At 49.1% G+C, this 23,320-nt stretch overlaps 2 protein-coding genes across 2 annotated transcripts; both read left to right on the top strand.

Annotated features, from left to right (window-relative positions):
* Positions 1–10,486: 10,486 nt before the first annotated feature.
* On the top strand, positions 10,487–12,613 carry F5B22DRAFT_299890 (homeobox domain-containing protein). The gene is made up of 3 exons (XM_047970510.1): positions 10,487–11,259; positions 11,319–12,180; positions 12,254–12,613. The coding sequence occupies exons 1-3, from the start codon at positions 11,131–11,133 to the stop codon at positions 12,487–12,489; spliced, it is 1,227 nt and encodes a 408-aa protein (XP_047828925.1). The 5' UTR covers positions 10,487–11,130; the 3' UTR covers positions 12,490–12,613.
* Positions 12,614–18,965: 6,352 nt separating this feature from the next.
* F5B22DRAFT_299953 (uncharacterized protein) lies at positions 18,966–22,778 on the top strand. The gene is made up of 10 exons (XM_047970512.1): positions 18,966–19,287; positions 19,365–19,521; positions 19,580–19,928; positions 19,981–20,150; positions 20,307–20,353; positions 20,430–20,505; positions 20,663–20,889; positions 20,944–20,964; positions 21,083–21,550; positions 21,614–22,778. The coding sequence occupies exons 1-10, from the start codon at positions 19,228–19,230 to the stop codon at positions 22,541–22,543; spliced, it is 2,505 nt and encodes an 834-aa protein (XP_047828926.1). The 5' UTR covers positions 18,966–19,227; the 3' UTR covers positions 22,544–22,778.
* The last annotated feature ends 542 nt before the right edge of the window (positions 22,779–23,320 follow it).

Genomic DNA, 23,320 nt, shown 5'->3' on the forward strand with positions numbered 1-23,320 from the left:
CATATCATTGCCCTGCACTGGCTGCCGGGTGGGTAACACTTTTGATGTCAGAATTCGGCGGCTGGCTCGTTTCGTCATAATCTGATAACGCCACTGGATTTGATTTTATCTTGCTGAAACTCATACCTGGTTCTTGGTAACAAGTAAGACGGACGGCTGTCATATCAGGGCGTTTGAACGCACATACTCCCACTCGGGCGCTCGATTTCCGAGGCCGGTTGGCGCCGCCGAGAAGCCTCGCGAGATATGGTGAGCCATGAAAAAGAGGATAATTAATGACTTGAATCCTGATCTCTATGATCCCACTTAACGGGGCTAATTATTAGCCCTTGTTAATATCTTCGTTCCTGTAACATGAAGACCCTTACCTACCAGAATATTGGTATAACCCACTACTACCGATTCTTACTAAGTACTCACAATTTCAGGAATACTACAATACATGGGCTCAAATCGGGCCCACCTTTGAAGATAACTGCTTGAACGATAGGGCAGGGTAGTGTAGAAAGTGAAAGCCCAGTATACCAAACCTGCCATTCTCGGGCATCCGGCATCTCGTGCACAAGGCCTAGTACAGCAAGAAAGGTTAAGTTATAGTGGTTGATGGGATATTCCAAGTGACATCTCCAGTCATTGCTCAACCCATAAAGAGATTAGTGGTTTCGAAACGTCCCCTATCAGATCAATTACACGCCCAGAAATCCATTAGAGTGCTTGCCTCGGGTGTGTAATCCCGGGCATCCCAAGACATCAAAAACAGTAAGTATCCTTACGTCGTTGCAGTATAGAAGGCAATCCCTTCCCCCTTATCTGGCGTGGAAGGGCTTTGTCTTTGGAATGGCGTTGAGTTTAACCTCAGAAGCAGACGGGGTTTTTATATCTCGTTGGAGAGCTTGCACACAATAGCAACGAAGGCCGGACATTTTCATACATTTCTTCAAAGTCTTGTTGAAAAAATGCCTCTGTAAGCCAGTAGCGAGCTAGGGTACGAGACAGGAAGGTAATCCAACACAACTGGTTGTATAGCTTTTCTGGACTTGATGTGGAGAGTGTTTTGTTACCATCCACCTGGAATGGATTTGAGGGTATAGATTTTGATGCTACGCTATGTGCAAATCCCTGGGCAATAGGATTGGACGCAGGGGACAGAAAAGGAAACGGGGCCGTGAGCGCAGGTAAAAAACAGGTGATGATGAACCCGTGACTCGACAATTGAGCGGGGGCTGCTCCTGACCCTCGATATTCCAAGTGCCGAATAGTAACCGTATGCGGGGGTTCCCGTCGGTGGGTTCGGAGACATTCGCCGGCACAGCCTCCTTTTCAGATCTTCTGGTCGTGCGAGATCTGATATGCAGTTTGCCCTTTTGATGGTGGCGGGTCAATGTGCTACTGGCAAACGATCGCAGCATTAAGCAAGACAATCGTACGTCAACACATGTACTCAACCAAAAGGAGTAAAAATGTTCTTTTTCAGGTGGTAGCTATACCAAGACATGCAGATGCGTTCTTCCGATGTCGTGACATCAAATCGTGCCGGTACGCCTCGACAAGAAGCGACAGGTCGGTTCACCTGCAGTTGACTGGCGGAAACAAGTGGCAGCAATAGGGAGGGGAACACTCAATTAATAAACCTAGAATACGTGTCAATGTTGGTGTTGTTGCGAATGACAGTCCAGCAGCAGTATTCGAGAGACATATAACGCCTCTCCTTTGATGTAGCAGATATCTCAAACCTGATACAAGCCCAACTGATAGGTCGGATCGCTACGTTGCAACCGAATCGCCCGGCCTACTTGCCTTGCATGAGTTCGCCATACTTGCCGAGCTGGATCAAGATCACGGGAAATGTCACGATCCCTGGGAACACAACCTTTACAGCCCGTACGAGTGCTTACAGCTTGGATGATTCGCCCAAGATGTTTCAGACCGTACCAAGTCTAAACATCAGACCGTAGCAATGCACATTGCCGCACAGTCACTTCTCAAGAAGCCAGAAACTTTGCTCCGCCATGCAAATTGCCGTTTGTACCGCGTGGAATGGCGGTGGAGAGGGTATTGTCCAGTGAGGAAAAGGCTTAGCACACTGATGGGCTGCCATGATAATGTTGACCAAGGGTCGCACATACGAGCGCAAATCCCGAGCAGTTCGCTCCGGTACGATAATGTGATATGCCAGGGTCGCGTTATTTGGTCAGTGGCAGAAGCGCTGTTCTTACCTGGGATCATGGTACAAGAAATATGTCCGTGGCCGTCTGCAAGATTAGCGATGTCGTGTTGAGGCAAGCTGCTCGCCAAATTGTCCTGTGCGTTGCTTGGTCCAAGTGGGCATGGCGTTCGATGGGCGTCCAGTAGATCTGCAGACGCCTCAGACATTGGAAGTGTGCAGCGGTTGTGGTATATGGGCAGCAAACCCGAAAACGGGCAGCGGCTCAGATGACTGTCTGTCTTTGATGAGCAGTTTTTGAGAGCGCCACCGACGGCAAAGCGTTCGAGCAGGGCTGCTTTGATAGCCGTTACGACGCCAGGCAGGCGAAGGACCTTGATCCTAACCCCGGCCTACTTGGTAGCTGGGGTTGTGAACTGGACATGGGTGAACTAGAGCCGTGCTAGCGTCCGGCGGTTTGGATTGTCGTTCATGATCTGATACTGCACGCGAAGTTGGTCCGGGTAAAGAGAATGCGCGTGTCCCAAGCCACAAAGCTAGCCATGCCGTGGTTGTCGCATGGGAAGTTGACTAACTGCAACTAGGAGCGATCGAGCGATCAGGCTAAAAGGAAAAGAACGGAAGACGTGAGATTAGAGGGCTGTTCGGCTCGGACGAGCGAGAAGCAGATTTGAAATGATGCTCAAGATGTAATCTGGTGTGAGCTGGAGATGGTGTGGTCTCAGATCATGAATTGCCAGGCGAGCAGGTACCCAGGTAGCTAATTAGCGCGACTTTTTGACAGTTCCAACTAGCCCCCTGCAGCACCTACATACTGTGTAGTATAGGGCACATAGTGCAAAACCCTCCCTATAAACTTAGCTAATTTACAGCAAAACATGGTGCAGGGCTTGGTGCTGGAATTAGGTACCTGTAGGTACCTACTCCATACTAGGTACCTACACCTGCCTTTACCCCACACTCACACCTACAGTGGACACACCATTGGATAGTCTCACGATCATTACTTACTATCTACTATGTATAATACAATACAAACCAGGCCACTTTCAGATATGTCTGCTCTGAGTGGGAGGTGTTCTTTCCCGTATTGGTTTCTATGTATATACCAAGTATGTATATATGTTTCTGCTCTTACGATATCATATTGCCTGCATGGAGATAAGTGTAGTTGTAGATAGCTAAGTAGGATGCATATTAGTATAACCATGCCGTGGTCAGGTGAGTACTTGTCTAGATGGAGAAATGCTGGATAATGCTAGAACATACGTACTTATTCATACCTGCTTACCTAGTATGTCAGGCGTTCTGTTACCTCTTACCTACTACGGTATATACTGCTCTTCTCCTCAACTGTGTCGTTTTGCTTTCTATCGTACTGTTAGGTAGTGCCGTTGCGTCGTCAGGTAAGTTCAATGCCTAGTCTACATGTAGAGCAGAGCATACTATAGGATTGGCGACTGGCCGAAAAGAGTATATGATCAGCAGCAACATGGCACAGTAGTAACCCGGGAACCTGGCGTTGTCCAGAAAGTCCAAGTGTAGGCGAAGGAGGAGAACTGCACTAGTAGATAGCGTGCGTATGTTTGGTAGCAACGTCGGTATAGCCTTGGCTTATTCTGGGAATTGTCGCGAGTGGCACGTACACTAGCAACCCACAGACACATCTTAGCAAGATCCGCTGCGTTCCCATTCTTGGGCAAGCCAGGGAGGTTTCCGATGACAGCGGGCCGGGGGCTGGGCTTGACAGGGACGTGGCTAGATCTTACTTAGGTCTCGTTTTGACAGGAGGAGGAGCACGGTTCTCAATTGTACCCGTGGGAGTCAACCCCATGTACTACTAAGTGAGTATTGTAAGTAAGCCTTAATTAAGTAGGGGTGGCGGGGAAGGGGGGAGAGATAGATGATCGATACTGGCCGGTCATGACGATGACTTACACTACTACCTACAATACGTGGTGGTGTATGCAATGACCGATGTCATCTTGTTATAGGTGGCGGCTGCAAGTGAGAAAGGGCTGACGTCTGACACCAATGATACCCGTTGTCGCTGCCTGGCCTAACGTCCATGGGCGCGGCCAAATAGCCGTAATCATATTATAATTGCGCGTTTGTACGACCTCAACTGCTCCTCCTCATGGTTTCATGCGCACGCAGACATATGCATGCATGAAGGTGGACGTCTGCTGCTCGTCTCCCTATGCATCTCAAGATGCCAGTCAGCTGGAAACGCTTCCATTGGCTCTCTGCTGATGGAAGCCAGGAGAGTGTGGAATGTGCGCCAGGGGGTTAGCAGGATAGTGTTCTCTCGTGAGACGAATCCCAATGTGATATAGTATTCACGAGTAGTATCCGGCAAGTCGAAGCCCGAGACGTAAGTATGTGCAGTACGGTAGGTAATATCAAGCCAAGCCATCGTTTTACCTACCATACATACAGCCAAAGACGCCAAACATGTATCGGCCGAAATGGCGCTCACATAGCCATCATCAATAAGGCTTAGTGAGCTCATCAACATGAAACAACCTGGTGAGGGATAAGCCCGCATTGGATGCTGGGTAATAATACGGTGGCTAGATGTGTGTCGCTACACCTGCATAGCTAATTAGCTAGGACAGGCTCATCATTAGACTAGGCAGGTGAGGTTGCTCTAGGCACATCACGATACCTACTGTGATTATGGCTCCAAACCTAGAGCAGACCCGGAGTCTGCCGGAGGAACTAAATTGTGAGCAAGTGGGTGTTTCATCAAGGTCCTTTACGGTATATAAAATGACCTATTTACGTCAGATAGGCACTGCGTGAAGTGAATAATCATTGCGATAATGACAGTGCCACCGCCACGACGCGCATGTCGGGAACCTCACCACGAGAATAAAGATGTAGATAAGCGTTACGTTGTCATCTCTCTTCCTGCCCTTCGCGAGAACCATCACGGGAGATGAGTATACCCTACAGTAAAACATCGCTGATTCTGGCACTGTATAAGCAGTCCTCGCTCTGTGCCTTTCGGGGCCGAGGTGCATGATTCCGTACTAGGTCAGATTCTGCCGAGTGGACGTGCCGAGCCTTTTAGGCGCAACAGGTCAAGTCTTCACCTACACCACCTGAACCCGGGGAGTCGATGGTAGAGAATGTAACGAAAGGCTTGCTCCGCGTCCCCGTGCCGTCCCCGCCTCTGCCCGTGTCTCTGTTGCTAGGTTTCGTCTGTGGGCCACCCTTCGTAAAGAACACGAGAAGGACCTGAAAGACCTTCCCTGGGAACGAACTGTCGTTTACACATTTCGGCGAGAACCACTCTACCTACCTACCTACCTACCTACCTATTACCTAGATAATCCTTCTACAGCTTGCTTTTCTCTCCCGCCACACACTCGCTCGTGTGACCGCCCATCAATATGACACCACGTACGTTACGCCTACTTACTGGAAAGTCTGCGCTAGACGCCGCAAAAGTAAGCTGCCGCCTCCGTCGCCGCCATGGCGCACGGGACATGTAAGCCCCGATGCCAGCTACCCGGAACATTGATCGGCTTGGGGAGTGGTCTATTGGCATTCCATGGACGAACTGCTCGTACTCATCCTGTAGGTATGCGCTCCCAAGTAAACCAGTAGGCATCGATACTATAGTATAAGCATGGACCACCTCATGTTCCAGCGACGTCAGACTGAGGATAATATTGCCCGAGTTGTTTTTTTTTTAATAAAAAAAAACATTAACGAACAGCCTACCCATTCGTAGTAATTATGCTGGTGATCTACCGTTCGAAATGATGTGCGGTGCGTGCGGCACGGATCCGCACGAGGAGCTGTCGGGAATAGGTATTAGGTAGTGCAAATAGACTAGGCTAGGGTGGGAACCAAGGTAGACTGACTTACAGTAAACAATGCTTGGGATAAGAATATTCCAGTCAATCCCGCCTGTCCTGGAAGAGTGCCCGGAAATAATCATGTGTGCAAAGCCCGACGAGTCACAGACATCATGCTGTTACCTACTTCGTCGACTTCCCATGTCAGCCAACGTAATGGCGGAAGGCGAGGTCTCAGAACGACGCCGCCGCCCGTCAGTCAACAACAAGGCTGAAGCTTGGTAATGCGGGTTAATTATGATTACTGATCGTTCTGTAGATCTACTAGCGCGCCAGTGGCCAGGTCCTGGTAAGGCGACGGATTGTGGCTCGCGGGTTGAGACTATACACGTTGTTGCGTTGAGCCTTGGTGGTATTCCTATGGTAGTGAATGAAATATGAAACATCAGCAGCACTATGCGAGCCCCTCCAGTAATACGACTAGAGTAGGAAGCAAATTACCTAACAGCTAAGCCAAGAAAGAATCTGCGTACTTACACTATGTTACCAACATGCGGACCTAGTAGATACGTGCAGTCTACGCTAGAGAAAGGAAGACCTGCCACAACTTAGCGTTCATCCGTCGGAAGAGGTGTCGGGTCAGACTCGAGAGGGCTTCAATAATAAATAATACATGTACGCCACTACTCTCGGAAAGGATATATGAAGCGACAAAAGGATAGTAATGCGTACCACAATTGCAAGCAAGCAAAACGTCAAGAGGGGACTTAGAGTTTGCTGGAGACGACTTCAGCACATGGCAGAATTGATAAACTTGGCTAGCCATGCCATGCCATCTCAGGTACGTCAAGCTGCCGAATATGGATCGGAATACATTTCTCATGTACTATAGGTACTAGGCACGTAATACTGGAATGGTGTTAAAAATATACTTACACAAGTAAAGCGAGTTTCTGTGGCGAATGGCTTCGTTTTAGCACCTCCTTACTATGTATGTACTTATGCAATAGTATGTTCATATGAGACCTCTCCATGTCCATATCCAAGTTCCGAAAATGGAAGATACGGCTTGCTTGTTTATGTAGGTAGCAACCAACAGGTTTACATCCAGACAACAGTACTTGAAAACCTCGGTTAGAGAGGGAGAGGGAGAGGGAGAGGAACGAGTTCATGTGGACTGCACATTGCAAAAACAAGAGTCGGCTCGCGACGAACAACGGAGAACGAGGACTTGCCGAAAAGTTGCAGCAGCAACTGACTCGAACGTGCAATGCCGGCGCTGTTCGTCGGCACATCGCATTGTCGATTATGGTAAAGCCTGCGCTACTATTACAATAAACATGCACCCAAGTACAGTAGGACGTCCATGACGGCGGCGGCGGCGGGACACTAGCCCCGTAGGGGCCCCCTTCGTCATGATGGACGTCGGTGGATAGGCGGGCGAGCGGGACCTAGCCAGAACCTAGCGTACCTGGCTTGCCTGCCTACCATTCTTAGTACAGAGATAGTACAAAATAAAAAAAGGACCAGACCTCGACGTGACGGCGTGTCTCTCTGGTGGACATGTTGCGGATGTCTTGTGGTGGACGTCTTGTGGGCGTCTTGTGGACGGCGCTATAATTAGTTGACAAGCTTGACAAGTGCAGGAGGCGTGTACGAGACGAAGCTACTGTACGCTACAGCACGCTACTGATGCCGGCGTAAGGGGTCGATCTCAACGGCTGTCGGCGGTGGCATGTGGGTTGGTTCGTCGCCTCGTCTTGCCAATTGAACCAAGGACCAGAACCTTTCGAGAAAGAACCAAGGATCGTCAGCATCTGTCCATGTACGAAGTAGGTACTGTTACCATATTCAAATCTCCAAATCTCCGTGTGCTCTCGCTCTCCACACGCCGCCCACACGCCCGCCCGCACGCGCACGCACGCACCGCACACCTCGGAGAATTCCATCTTAGCCTACCCTACATACTTAAGTAGGTATTTACCTAGGTGTTCACCTAGGTAGGTTTTCCAGTACCACCGGGTATACTTAATGTCCAGCAAAAACTTCCAATGCATTTACAAATATATTCACACCCGTTCGTCGGAAGTACTGCTGGAGTTTATATGTCCCGCTGCATGACATGCGCTACGTAGCCTAAAATCTAGTGTCTGCCTACCACGGAGTACACAGTAGAGTATGTCCCTACATACAGTATTTGAAGGTACCTGTAGTGAATGAAATACGGTACCTGGGTATGTCAAAAGGCATTCCGCAGTGGATTGAACTACCTACCAGTGAGGTACTTTCTGACAGTTGACATTTCCATAGCACATCTTTCACAGCAAAGTTCCTACCTTAGGTATGTATGTACATTAATTATGTACTGTACGTCAGTCCCGTCAAAAGCCCTCCCGGTAATGGCAAGTTGATGGACGCCGTCAATTTTGCCCGCCTCGGACCCTAAAATGATGTGCACTCAGTTACCCTCAATGGCCGGCCAATCATGAAATCATTATCGGATTTTAATTAGCCGAGTTTAGTCTACTATGTACTTAGTTTATCTGACTCTGTCTGACCTCGAACGCACGTTCGCCAGCGAGCTAGGTAGTTAGTTAGTTGTTCATGCTCCTTACTTGCTTCAGTAGGAAGCCATGAAGCGACCGACGGAGCCAAGTTTTCTTCACCATTACATTCCTTCCGAGTCTTGCAATTACTTAACTTTACCATCAATTCCTCGACTTCATTTGCGTTTCATTGCTCTTACTTCTTCAACCTTTTCGAGCAACTGGGCAGTGAAGTGAATGAATGGACCACATAATAGTGGCTGTTGTCACCGGTGTCGACTCTTGATATCCCGGTTTAGAGTTTTGGCAGGACCGGTCCGACGCCGATAGATAAGTCAGCCTAGGCCGGCAAGCAAGCATTCGTAGAGCTGTCCGTTGCAGCAGCAGGGAAGGAGAGGAGGCAGAAGCCGGGGCACGTGTATTTTCAATGTATCATCAATCTGCACATTACTCGTCCAAATCTGGAAATGCAGGCCGTTCCACCTGACTGGAACGTACTCAGCATTAGTCAATGAATAGTCAATGAGTCGTCATCCTCGGCCGGAACACATTTGCAAACTTTCGGAGGACACCAGCCAGAGCCAGCTCGAATGCCCCCGAAGCAACGCCTTCGCTTCGAGTCGAAGTTCCTGCTCGGTCTTTACGTCTGCCATGTAACAATCGTTTGATTGACACCCACAGTCCGCAAAGCCAAACCTGCATTCCGCGATGCCGAGCTACGTACGATGCACAGTCGACAGTCCTCGTTCTACCTCCATACCTGCCTCGAGAGTCTTGACCTACACGAGTATGAGTTCTTAGCGTGTAGCAGTGCTGAGCTATGATTCAAGATCAATCGCCCAGGTCTGGTCGGCGTCATGCGTACATCTGCGGCTCTTGACGAATCGCACAGTACATTTGCTGTTTTTTGTTGCGTGGCTCGTGGGCACTGCGATCTTTGAGTATAGTTTGCACGTCCAGCAACTGGCAGTAGCACAAAGTTCCTGACTCGTTTCTCTTTTCTGTCGTTTCCTTTTGCCTTTCTCTTGTCTTCCTGCTTCATTTCCTATAGTATTGCTGCAGATTACCAAACATAGATTGTCACTCCTGTGACATGATTCACGGCAGCAACTCGAGTGAAATGCCAGCGCCAGAAAAAAATAAAATAAAGTATGTACTCCGTAGCACTCTTCGAGAGTCAGTCCAATTTCTTCAACCCGCACGGTCAAGCAGGGAGGTTGCTTTGTGGAGAGAGGATGTGGAGAAGGGAATCTTGAACTGGAGCAACATTTACTACAGTACTAACAGGTACCAGGGCAGAAACCAGGGTTGGGACCGTAACATGCAATGACACCCGCCTGTGCAAGGTCTACCCCTGAAAGCCTCTTCCTCTCACTAGCACAGAACATCGGGCAATTTTATCTGGCTACCAAGACCCTAACCGCTACATCTGGGGGTGCCTCACAGAAACCTTGTTCCCAGCCGGTTCCTAGGGTCTTGCTCGCGCGGCAAAGCGCACCAGATACATCGCGCTACAGCCACTTCAGGGTTGGCTACCTCGTCAGACGGCGGATGGCTCGAGTGTGTACACTAGGTAGGCTTGTACACGCGCCCATGTACCTCTCTCGCTGTCGGTCGTGTGTGTTTCTCTACACACACCATGCTCCCTCGCCTCTTCTCTTCCAGCCCTAGTCCAGGTCGATGGTCTTTTGGTCGAGAAGACCCTTAAACCCATGGCCATGTGGCCCGCTCGGTTGCTTGGTGCCACCCCAAAGGCTTAGCAGGTCGACAGACTTCTGAAGAGTCATGGATTGGTACCTACTGCGTACTTGCCTGCAGGCTTTACACCTAGTTCAGGCCTACGCCACTCCACACGCAGTCAGTATTGGGTATGGTATACTGGTGGTATAATGTCGACTACTATTAGAATAGTGTAGCTGTCTAGCACAGTACGACAGGACTCGCATGTCCTGACTTGGTCCCCCTCGCATGGTTTCCGACTACTTCTGGCTTAGTTAGACTCAGTGTGCGTACATCTACACTCTATATGTATAAAGAGAACTTCAACTTAAGCCTCCCCTCCCCTCCCCTCATGGCCATTCATGTACCTACTACACCGGCGTGCTCCTTCCACTTCTTTGACTTCTCCCAAGACGCTCTTTTGAACCTTGAAGTTCAAGTACTTGTGTGATAAGAATTGAATTGTATATATATATAGAACTATTGGACCGTCCCACCGAATTCGCCTTCTTTCCGAAACCAGGGTTTTATAACACTAACACTGCTACTAAATTCTCAACGAGGCGTTGGATATATCGTTCTCTTTCCTTGGGCGTGGATCGACCCGTCGCTTCATAACAATCTAAGAGCTCAAAGTCCATCGACTAAGCTTAGGTTTCATTTCTAGAATAAGGGAAAAGCCAGGCTCGGTTCTGCCCTGACCTCTGGGCCGGTCTTGCCATAAACACGATTAGACCGCACCTGGCTGCCACTCGCTGCTGCTGCTGCTGCAAGTCGACTTTGCTGAAGCTAGGAGGCTAAACGATTTTTCCTGCTCCCCTTCGTTTGGAACTACGCAGCAAATCCGATAGCTAGGGACGGTTTCATATTTATTCTCGATCATCAAATAGACATGTTTAAACTCGGCTGTCTTGTGGACGGTTCCTCTCCAAGAGAGGTGCCTTTTGATCGGATTCGCCCAACCCACCTGCGCAGAGATGGACACGAGCCGGAACGAATCACTCTGCCGCCCATTCGCGAGGTAACCCCGCCTTCTAAGTTCTCAAAGGAGAATCTAACACATATCTAACATGTTCTCAGGCTTTTCCTCAAATCCTGGAAGATGTTCCTTCTGAATCGGCGAGAACGCCGCCATCGGCTGTGTCGCCCGTTAAACCATCCCCGGAGTACCTTTATTCTCCCAATCAGGTAAAGGGAAGACGTGCGTCTCGCGAAGAAGAGAGAGAATTCGATAGGGCTAGTCAAGTACCACGGTTCTATCCCCATTCACAAGCCGGATCCCGTCCACAGTCACCAACTGCTTATGGGTACTGTCCTTCAGGTCCCGCGTATTCGAACAGCTCAAGCCCCAACTCTAGAGTAATGGACATCGGAAACCTAACGGCGCCTCATGATCAAAAGTTGGGCCACGGCACTCTGTTTGCACAATTTCCTCCTTTGTGGTCACCTACAAGTCTCGGGCCATGTGAACGGAGGGACGCAAGACGACTACCTCCTTTACCACCAATGAATTATGATCTTCCAGTTCGTACGCGCGGCCGCTCCAATGATGTGCAAACCTCTGAGCACTCCAGACCGCCCAACATGGTCTTCGGCGGCGGCCCCTTCGCGGAAGCCGAGAACCAAGCGTACATGCGTTTAAACCACAGCTACGGCTATCACCATCCGAACAGGCCCCAGTCACTCTCTGTCGGGTCGACACCCCTCGATGGCACACAGTATCCCCCTGGTGCCTACATGCCGCCTTACCAAGACCAGTATCTACACATGAACGACATCGCCGCGGGAACGAACGGCCAAAATAAGGAGCGCAGACGCCGCGGCAACCTGCCCAAAGAGACTACGGACATACTCCGTAGCTGGTTCATGGCTCACCTGGTTCATCCGTATCCAACCGAGGACGAGAAACATGAGCTAATGAGACGGACAGACCTGCAAATGAGTAAGCTAATGGCTAGAACGAGTCTATCCTCTCTAGGTCTGCCTCGCTCAATCCTTGCTAACTTCGAGCACAGATCAAATCTCGAACTGGTTTATCAACGCTAGACGACGACAGTTGCCGGGCATACTGAATGACGCACGCGCCGAGCAAGCAGCGTTGAAGGGCCGCGCGGTAGATCCTACACTCAAGCGAGACGCGACAGGACAAGTTCCCGGAGAAAACCCGCACAGCGATGGCGAAACGAGTTACGAGGAACTAGACGTAGATCCAGGTCTACGGCGGCCCCGAAAGAAACGGGGAAGCATTTAGTGGCGTTTCACGATATCCTATCAACTCCTTTTTTTTCTCTATTATTGTTATTATTATTTCGTACGGGTTGTCGAATTATTGCTACTACAGCGGACATGGCGTTTTTCTAGGATGCACACTTCTATTGGGCAATAGGGGTATCGAGCATTAGCGCGTATGGCCATGGAAGATTAGAGACCCTACGACTGACGATGTCTTTCTCCTCGCGGTGCCAAAGATCTAGCTCCGGGATTGCAAGACGACGACATCACGGGATTCGGATTGATGAGTGGCCATCGATGGCTTCAGCTGAATGATACACTTGTGTATGATATTTTTCTCTGGTAACTATACTTTTTGGTGGGAACTGGAATTTTGGAGAAACACAATTTCTCCTCCAGTCTTGTATATATTGCACTGGCGAGGCGAACTGAGAAGAAGTATGAGGGTGGGGACGGACTTGAATCGAGCACACGACTTGTAGCGGTGCAGAGAGAGAGAGAGCCCCAAGCCATGGTCTTCTGGTCAAACTGCGTGGAGGATCCAGGCTCTGTGAAATCCAGCAATAAAACCTCGGTATTATTATTAACCCAAATTCTTCCGTTTAGACTCTAAACCCTTGATTCCCATGTGGCGTGACTCTACCGTGTTGCTCTACTTAGGGCAGCATCAAATTGCTTGCAGATCTCTCCCGAGCAACCCGTCTTCAAAATCCCACGAGTCCATGTCACGTACCCATCGGCCGTACCGCCTCCCCTTGGATCGCCAGTAGGGGGGAGTGGTCTCGGGATATGACCGAGTGGTATAGCCAAGTTAACCTCGGATCACTAGACCCAGCATACGTTTACGCCCCCCTCTCCCCCCTCTCTATCTATGTGCGGACTAAATCGAATCTCTAGAAGCCGTCAACGAATAGCGCGGTTTGCGGGCCCTGTCTACTGTGACACTTGTAGTTCCTCAGACGAGTTACATACTATGTCTGTCTACATTACTCGCACTAGATATCCCGGTTCCTTCCCTTCGGTATAGGGGATTCCGACATGACTTGACTCGACGTCGCCTACTGATTATATCCTATCGCCTAGATCAAAGTCCTAAGGATGAATTTCCCCCCTATCACTAACCCCGCACCCGTAGCGCCAAAGGATCGTGACATGGAACTACTGTAGGTACACAGATGACAGGGAAAGATTTGGAGCCGCTATTAAGAACTTGGGATATCTCGTGATAGGTTAATCTAGTCTAAGCGTGAAAGGTTTTTTTTTTTTCTGGTTTGACAATTGACAGAAGAGCCATCTTCTGACTCGTCTACTAGGTTCGCACTTGTCATACTTGACGGCTGCCAGAATTCATTACTCTAAAAATTCGAAGAGGAACACAATAACAACACAGTTTCAACGACTATGGCATCGCCAGAACCTCCTTTGTAATTTTTGATATTTTTTTCCAATCAGTACTGAATAGCTCGCTCAACCCCGAGAACACACCAACTGCCCAGCCGGTGACTCACACTGCGTCGTAAGCCAGTGAAGAAGCTCTATTACGCGTTCGATATTCGCTTTCCAACTAGTATTCATCAAAGACTAATTGAAAAAAAAAAACCTGGTGAAGGCAACAAGGTCGATGAAGAAACTCCTTGTCTTCCTTTCATTATAACAGGCTTCCGTCTATCATAATATGCCACGAGCATACATAAACTAGTGTTTCTTCCATTTGAGACATCAGCTTTATATATTTTCTTGCTTGGAGGAAAGGTGTCCAACATGCAACTTAGACTGCCATGATCAAGGGGGTGTATATATAGTGGGTTGGGGTACTATGCAACGACCGACTTACTCTACCTATGATCCGATTTTACTTTACGTTCTGTGCCGGGAGAATTTGTCTGCCACATAGTAGGACCCTGACAGTGGTAAGTAAAGGACCTAGCTTTTGCATACGCCTCCTTGTTCTCCCTCTCCTCCTATTCCGACCTCAAGCAAACTTCATCTCCTCTTCATGATTCTATTCATAGACAGATGGGCCGCGACGGCCATTTTAGAACTTTTTTTTTTCTCGATGATCTGCACAGGCATATACGAATCTTCACATTTCAGGGCAAACGAAAATCCAGGCAAATTAGGTTGTTGTCTAATGTTTCGTTAACTAGCAAGGATAGGCCCCCCTAGTACGTACGCGCAAACGGTAAGCAGGCAAATTTCCTTGGTGGAAGTTTTTTCTTCTTGCCAGGTTTATTGGATAATTAGCTATGATTACTCGTGAGATGGATACAACATGTATATTATATATGTATGTATGTAATTCAAACCCATCGAAACCGAATGGCCTTGGATCCCTAAGGATTTAGGCGTTTAGTTGTTACACTTGGCTCTCGGTTTGTCGGACATCCCTTCCTTGGATACTTGCCTCCTTGAGAGTCACCACCAAGACTAGCCAATCCCCTTTCGTGGTTTAAGAATAGGTGATGCATGGTACATTTGTATAGTGAATAACTATGCCTTTTCAGGTAAATGGTCTTGTTGCTATCCATGGACTTTTAGGAGAGGGGTATCACAGTAGATAGCGTAAGCATCTCTTCTATCTCGTTTTATCAGTCTGCCAGTCAACTTGTCTACGTGTTCACTGGCTGAAGTTTTCTACTATTTCTTGATTGGCAATGGCACCTTTCTTGTCTGTCTGCCAGTTTGTACTTGATATATCACGTCTGGTTTCATTCCTGTTTCCCACGTCACGTTGTTGTATGTGTGACACGTATGTAATTCTCAGTAGGTAACAGGTTATCTGGCTGCCTACTTACTTACACAAATGTACCCAGGTAAATGCTCATTCGCTTGACAGTATCGATTACTGTGTTCGCATGCCGTGAACCAGCAAGTCGAAGCGACCAATGACCTTGTCTAAAGTGCCGCAGACAATGCCTAACGGGGTAACTGCCAGACCAGATAGATATTCCCAGCAACAGGCCCCCCGCTACGGCACTTGTACCTGTTTGTACCTCTACTAACTTACTTAAGTATTTACATACTTACCTACTTCTCGCCTGGATGCCAAGGCACCACTAGTGACATGACCTGCACTACATACACTACAGTACACTACTGTACCTACTGTACTAGCCGGTGGGCTCATCGTGCTTAGCCATATCCACAGCATCATGACAGTGGACTCACTTAGTATCTGATAGGTAGTAGTGTAGTGGAGTGCAGTGGAGTGTGGTGGGTATAGGTACCGCGTGCTTAGGGGCGTAACGTGCCAATGCCAACGCCCCTGTCAACTCAGATCTGATCCTCTTCTTCCCTCGACCTGTCCATGACTTAGTAATGTTGATATAATACATATACATGCTGATCGTAGGTAGTGCAAATACCAAGCAACGGTTTTCGCTCTCTTCTATTCCTGGGCTCGTACGAGGGCCCCTCTACTATGCATGCCGAAGGCATACCTTATATTAAGTACCTAGTTGCACTTTCTTTCTCAAGTACTTACCTCCTTACATACTGAGCAATGATACCTACCATAACCCTAAGGAAGGTCCCAGTTTCATGAATACATATACGGTATGTGTATAGCAATATTATACAGCTGGTCAGTATCTATGTAGGTAAGTTCCTTGATTACTCGCTTTGCTTGCTAAGCTGACCTAGGTGCGCTCCTATCTTCGTTTCCTAACCCTCCTAACTTAAGCTTGTGTCCTAGATTAGAACTCAGCTATCAAGGTTGTTAAGGTTATCAACATAAACGAAGCAAGCAACCACCAAATCTTATCCTATCTATATGTCGAGTTATACGCAACGGTGTTGGTTCATTCCGGAACTCATATCCATAGGAACTAGTGGCTTTGCTACAGATCACATAGAGTATGCCGATGTTCCGTTCAACCAGTGTAAATCCCAATCCTGGCTCTTCATAGTCATACTCGAATGATATACTTTCGAGCTGTACTCCAAAATGCAGACGTGCTTTAAACATGCATATATATAGTACATGCGCATGCAAAGCCTAGTTACTATGTAGTAGTATGTAGACACCCCAGTTCAACATCTTAATATGTGCTAGTATCGGTGTAAATAAATAGATGGAACCTTAATAACGTCACTTGAACACACTTGATGACCTATCCCTCTTGCTAAGAGGATGCAGGAAACCAAGACCGGGATTGGGATGGGTGGGTGGCGAGAAAAGAGAGAAAGAAAAAAAAACCTTCGCTGCGGCTTCGCGGCGGCGGGCATGAGCACCCGGTCCTAACCCCTTGCATTATTCGCTGCAGACTCTCTCACACACGATCGTAAGATGCAGATGGGTATACTACTATAAGTATCTGTATCTACATACTTAGGTAACGCATCTACATTACAGTAGATCTGTACCTGGGTTCCAGCCGATCGCGGAACCAATCTTTCGCCCCCTCGCTCTCATACTTTTCCCGCTTTTATTTCCCGTTGCTGTCCACAGCCCACGCTGAATCGCGGCCATGTGTACGTACCGAACTTGTCTTAACTGAGCAGCGTCCCAGTCAGCCGGATCCGAGGTTAGAACTCTGGTTAACTCTTAGAGACACGCCCTCTCATGCCTCGTTAGTGTCTCGATTCTACGTGTACGTGTCTATATTGTATCTAGTCACACATGCTAACCCATCTATACGTGTACACATGGTCTACCAGAGCAGAAGACCAGTGAACCTGGTGTACTATCATAGTGCGGAATAGTGACACAGTACACCAGTCGTGAAAGCGGCATTTCTCGCAACAACTTGCTGGCACATAGATTATCTGCGATAAGTATACTCACATACCGACCGCCCCCAATACGTGTACGGCGTTATAGCCTGGGAACCCAACCCCAGAACCTGGTCAACAATGACGCGCTTCCTTCCTCTCAACCTTTCACATCTCCGTCTTGACGCCTCACGCCCACTCGCCTACTCGCCCGGTGATGGGAGCCCCTGGTCTGATGAAACCCCAAGCGAGAGATGGCTCTATCAACCCGGCCGTCCTCCACCTGTGCCTGCTGCTCTGACGTGCTTATATTCGGCACTAGTGAGATTGCTTGGGATTTGCGAGCCAACAGCAATTGTCATTCGACAGCTGACCTGTCTAGGATTCTGCAGCCCGTTACGTCAAGTGCTGGCCCAGCGAATTGTTACCTGCCTGAGGAAGTCCGAGCCGCCTGACTACATATGCGCGGGAAGCACAACCCCTATCACAATCGCCTAAAACCCATGCCACTAATCGTATCCATGTCAGTACTATAGTATGCGTATACACTCCTCGCCTATGAATCTCAGCTGGAGGAGAAATAAATACCCCTCTCCTGTGTGCTTGAGTAGCGTACCTGGCCTGGTACTGTGCTGTACTAATAAGTAGTTCAAAATCTGCTGCTCGCACTAAGATTAACCACGGTACATGAGATTTTATCGAAGGGGATAATTATGATCCGGCGAATTTGGTGGCCTGTCAAGAGTCAGTAGTCGGGTTAATTAGTCGGTAGAACGCCTCGGCGTCAAACATACCGCTTGACTAGCGGCATCTCGAGGCGAGCAGACGGACCACTCCTGCAGTAGTGAATGTCCAAATGAACTGATTGACAAGCTGTCACCTGTATCGAAGTCCTGGGATGATCTAGAACGGCCCTAGTTCTGTGGCACTACTGCGAAGGTCTTGTTTGGGTGCGTCCTTTGCGGAACCGACCATCTGCTTGACAGCGACCACCCGGTATATACTGCCATACCGAGATCACACACGCACACACACGCAGACGCACACGCATACACACACTACTTATGTAGGGAATCCCGTACTTATGTAGCTATTGCCGGCCAAGCAGGGGAGATCCTGGAAGTTGGCAAGGCCCGCACGATTCTCCTTAATGACAGACAATGCATGGACAGGTGTTTGAGCTTTCGACGTTGCTGGCAAACTTGGCTCGGGATGCGAGCAACTGCGCCTGGCCAATCAATCCTCTGACCCTAGACTGATCAAGTTGAGATGCTATATGCCACACGGCTGTACGTGTATGCCATGTCTCTAGGGTCCAGGCGAGCCCAGACGCCCGAACCCGCATTAACTCGCAAGAACCGCGGCAGCAAAGCACAACCGTCCGGCTCTCGAGCCTACCTGTCCATGGCAGTCGAGTTGCGGAGTGCAAAGCAAAACGGTAGCCTTTTATTCCGTAGAAAGACTTTCCTTTCCTGCAATGAGAGCAAGCCGCTTCATCTAGCCTCCATCTAGCCTTCATCTAGCCTAGTCTAGGCCGGGGTATCATGGATCTGTGGAACGAAGCAAGCGCCGGAGCAAGCGTCTGAGAGAGTCGTCTGCTTCTGCGTGAGCACCTCATCGATCACAGTTACCGTGGCTCACTGTCGTCCGCATTGTAATGCCCTCTTGGCACTGCATCTGGAACAGGCATGTGCTACATACAGCACGCCTGTCCGGAGTACTATAGTAGAAACTGACGCCAAACCGATCCTACGTGATCTCCCCCTATCGGCTATCGGCAATCGGCACTCCGCTGCGCCGTTTGTGGCTGAAGCCATGGCAACGATCACCAGCCTCCACAGCACTCGTCAAGCCTCATCCTGCATCAGTTCGCAGTCTGCCCAGGCACGACAAGAACCGCCTCCCGATGGTGGAGACCCCCGAACGGCACTCCCACCTATCAAACGCTGTAGGGCTGAATCCAAAGCCGTTCAATTTCCTTGTGAACCGAGCTTGATTGCCGTGATAAATCTCGTTTCCGATCGCTGCCGCCCCGGTGGTGACTATGCCAGAAGATGCGGCCGTCGTCGGGGAAGCGTCGAGCGGCCCTGCTGGAGAATCCCTGGTAAATTATCTATCTCACCGTTGCCTTGTCCCGACACATGTGAGAGACAGGCTAGCGTCTCTAACACAGTTCTATAGTCTTGCGTTACATGTAGAAGCCGAAAGCTCAAATGTGACAAAGCAAAACCTGCGTGCACACGTTGCACCAAAGTGAATGGTGACTGTGTCTATCCAGAGTCGCGAAGGAAGCCCGCCTTCAAGCGGAAAAACGTAAAAGAACTCGAGGAACGCTTGGGTAACTTGCCATTGACTCTCGTATGAATTCACCCGCACCCGCAGCTGAACGAATGCAGCACAGGTCGAAGGCCTTCTGAGGCAAGTTGGAGGGAGTGGGCTCATTGCCGCCGCTGCCGGTGTGGCTTCTGATGCTGAAGATCCCACCGCTGGGTCCATTGATGTCGACCCTTTCGAGACGCCCGTGACCGAGGAAGACTTGTTGCAAGATATTGACTACGGCAACACACCGGGCATTCATTTGAATGACTCTGCATTTACTTTCAACAATCAGGATCCAACGACATTTTCAACGAATGCTTCCAGTCAGTCATCGCGTACATGGAACGGAAATACTCCCACGGGCGAGCTGATAGACCTTGGAGGCGTCTTCGAGGCTCTGCCCCCTTTTGAGGTAATGGAAGAACTGTAAGTGGCCGATGCGAACCCGTCTCTCCTAGCGATACTAAACATGGAACAGGAATCGACTCTTCTTTGAACGGCCGCAGCACTTTGCTCCTATCATACATCCAGGTCGTTATCTACAGGCCTTCTATTCCGCTCCTCATATGAAGCCACCCATGTGTCTCCAATATGCAATATGGGCGATCACCGCGAACGGGGATCCCAAATATCACACTTATCATGATGGTGAGGGATAACGGGCGCTGTCTTCTTTTCGCCAGACCTATGCTGAGCGTAGGACTTTCCACTTTAGCTGGAACTTGTAACTCACTTCTCTGAGTGCTACCAAGACGTCTAATTGTGTTTCTTCTAAGAAATTATTCTAACTCGGTGATGTTAAAGTCTTCTATCAGCGTGCTCGAAATTACGCCGAGACAGACGAAATGAAGGTATGCATCATTGCTTTGCACATTTCCACACTAAATGACGGTCCTCGATCTTGGGGTTATGACTGACTGTAAAAAGGGAATTGGTGAGCATTTCATCACTATAGCGCATGCTCAAACCTGGTGTGTCCTCGCTTCAGATGAAGCTAAATCAAGTACGTTTGGTTGAACTCGGTCAATTCTCCCTTTCAAAAGATTAGCCTGTCCCTGGAAGATCTGGCGTAACTAGATACGCTCATTGTTTTCGAGACCTAGTATCCTCTACAAGCCACTACGAGACCAATTCATTGACAGACTGCTTCTACTTTATAGTGATGTTTACCCGAGCTGCAATGAGCAGCGCTCGAGCAATAAGACTTACTTCCATGATGGGTCTCCACCATCTTGACACTCCTCCGGATGAGTCAAGCCCTACCCTGCTGCCCCCTAAAGATTGGGCAGAACTGGAAGAGCGGCGCCGCGTCTTTTGGGGAGTATTCTGCATTGATAGCCACTGTTCTATCTCAACAGGCTGGCCACATCTGATAGATCTGACAAATGTAAGCTAGACTGAGCTTGATGTTTTCGAGAAGAAGTCAGCTAACTAGCGTTAGGTTACTACTCATCTCCCTTCTGTGAGTCCAACTTCATTCAGGGTTTCCTGAAAGGCGTATATGAAACATCACGGTCGAACCAGCGGGATAATGGGCTCATGAATGTCATCGTACCTTCAAACTAACTTCTTTCTCGTAGTCTGAGGCTGCTTTTCATAGTGGAAAACCAATGGAAACATGTACGATTCATGAGGTTTTCAAAGGCGACCATTCTTACTCGTCATTTTCCGGGACTGTAATAGTATGCCATTTGTTCAACATCATCCTGAAACACGCCCATCGCCCAAAAGACAATGATAACCCCGAGAACTACGAGTACGGCGAATACTGGAAGCGCCATCGCGAGATCGACAATACCCTCTCTAGTGCTTTCATGTTACTGCCAGAGTCGTTTCGACTGCCTGAGAACTATAGTGATCGAACAGCTGTTAATACGAATCTGAATCTCCACGCAGCTATCATCTGTCTACATCTACAAGCCCTCGAGAGGATTGAGACTTACAAATTACCTGACTTCGCAAAGCGAATCAGCCTAGAACGACTCAGCGCTGCCGCGCAAGAGATTGTTAATATCGTCAAGCTCACGAGCCACATGAGTTTGGGCTCGGTGAGTCTACCTGTTAAGTTGAGAGTATCTCTCTTACCATACGTTTCTGACAATTGACCGCAGAGAACACCACTGGTCGCGCTCTCGTTGTACTGTGCCGCCTCTGTATTCATGCATTACTGCATGGAAGCCTATACGCCAACGAACGCCGAGAATCTCGACTTTATCCTATCTACCATGGCCGCTATTGGCCGGACGCATTTCATCACGCGTGCGTTTCTACGTCAAGCACTACTCGACATTGAGCAGAATGGTGTCCATGATATCGTGGACCTTCCTCACGCGAGACGGCTTAGCCGGAACCTCAGTCCATCATTGAACCCTTACATTCCCTTGTTGGCCAGGACTAGGTTATCTCGGCACTCGAAAGCGCAGCCTCCGTTGCCTTGCCTGCCAATTGGAAAGGCCATGCGGCGCAATGTGCCACTTCCATCGGGGACGTGGTCCCAAAACACAGGGCCATCGGCGCTTAGTTCTGGTTCTGATGATCACCCCCACAAACGACAGCGGACTGAAGCTGCTTCATCAAGTGCATCATCCCTCTTTACGAACGCAGGTGCATCGAATGGATTCTCGTATCTTCCTTTGCGCTCCGAAGGTCCTCCGGCTTCCAGCTACCCCACCTCCACTCCTAACATTCCTCCAAACACAGAATCTCCGAATTCTAACACAATCGACACCAATCAGACCCAGATTGGCGTGACCATCGCATCAGGTATCCTAGGCCACCGCGGCCCGAAACCCTTCACGACGGCGGGTCGCGACGCGTCGCAGACCATGGTGTCGAAGGGAGGCATGGGGAGCTGGGAACTTGGGGGGATGTGTCTCAGCGCCATGGCTGATCACGGGGGCACACCCGCCGACGACAATGTCGCTGCACAGTTCGCCAATTCTGGTGATGACCTGGGCATTAATTGGGACGTACTAGGCGTGGGTGCCACGGATACGCAAGGTGGTAATATAGTAGATAGTGGTGAACCTGATGTCGGATAGGCCTGGAAAACAGCATCGACTCTGCGTCTCTTGTATGATCTCATCGCAATATAAGTATATCGTATATAGGCAAATGTATAGTACTTCGCAATTCGGACAAAATTCTTTACTCAAGTAGACTTCGCGTATAAACAGGTGTACGCAGATACCCTGTGCCGCGGCGTCATAGACCTTCTATGTATGAAGAGAAAAGGGGAAATCTCGTCTGCTAACTTGAGTAGAATAACATATGCACCTCCTAGGGCTTGCGCAATGAGTCGTAGTCTAGTGCCCGTGTCTACATTATACGCACATCTCCTGGTTTCTATGAATCATATATGATCGACACGCACCTCCACCATAACACCCCAACCGCGATAGTTCCAATTCCTTCATCGTGCGTCTCGGTATATAAGCAGCCCAGAGTCCTCCCACACACATACCCACAGATTACTTCCTAACAGCCCGTGATTCTACGAACCTATGAGGCACGTACCCATCAATCTAAACGAAACGAACCGAACGTAGTCCCATCAAGCATATATTTAGAGTAATCTCTCGTCCCAGGTACATCCCCCGAGCAACATGCAAGGCAACGTGAGCGCCGAGGTTATCAAGACGATGCGCGGCTAATCTCCATGCAGACTCTATCCGAACCGCAACTTCTTTCGATACTTTTACTACATCCGCCCCCCCCTCTTTCCACAACTTCGCGGAGTTCCAGGAGATGCACGGTTAACTTTATTATTTTTGATTTCAACGCTTGACGGGAGCTTAAGTCTATGCTTACTTGACATA

The sequence above is a fragment of the Xylaria bambusicola genome, assembly GCF_022495145.1.
Source record: "Xylaria bambusicola strain CBS 139988 unplaced genomic scaffold F5B22scaffold_34, whole genome shotgun sequence".
Taxonomy (NCBI): domain Eukaryota; kingdom Fungi; phylum Ascomycota; class Sordariomycetes; order Xylariales; family Xylariaceae; genus Xylaria; species Xylaria bambusicola.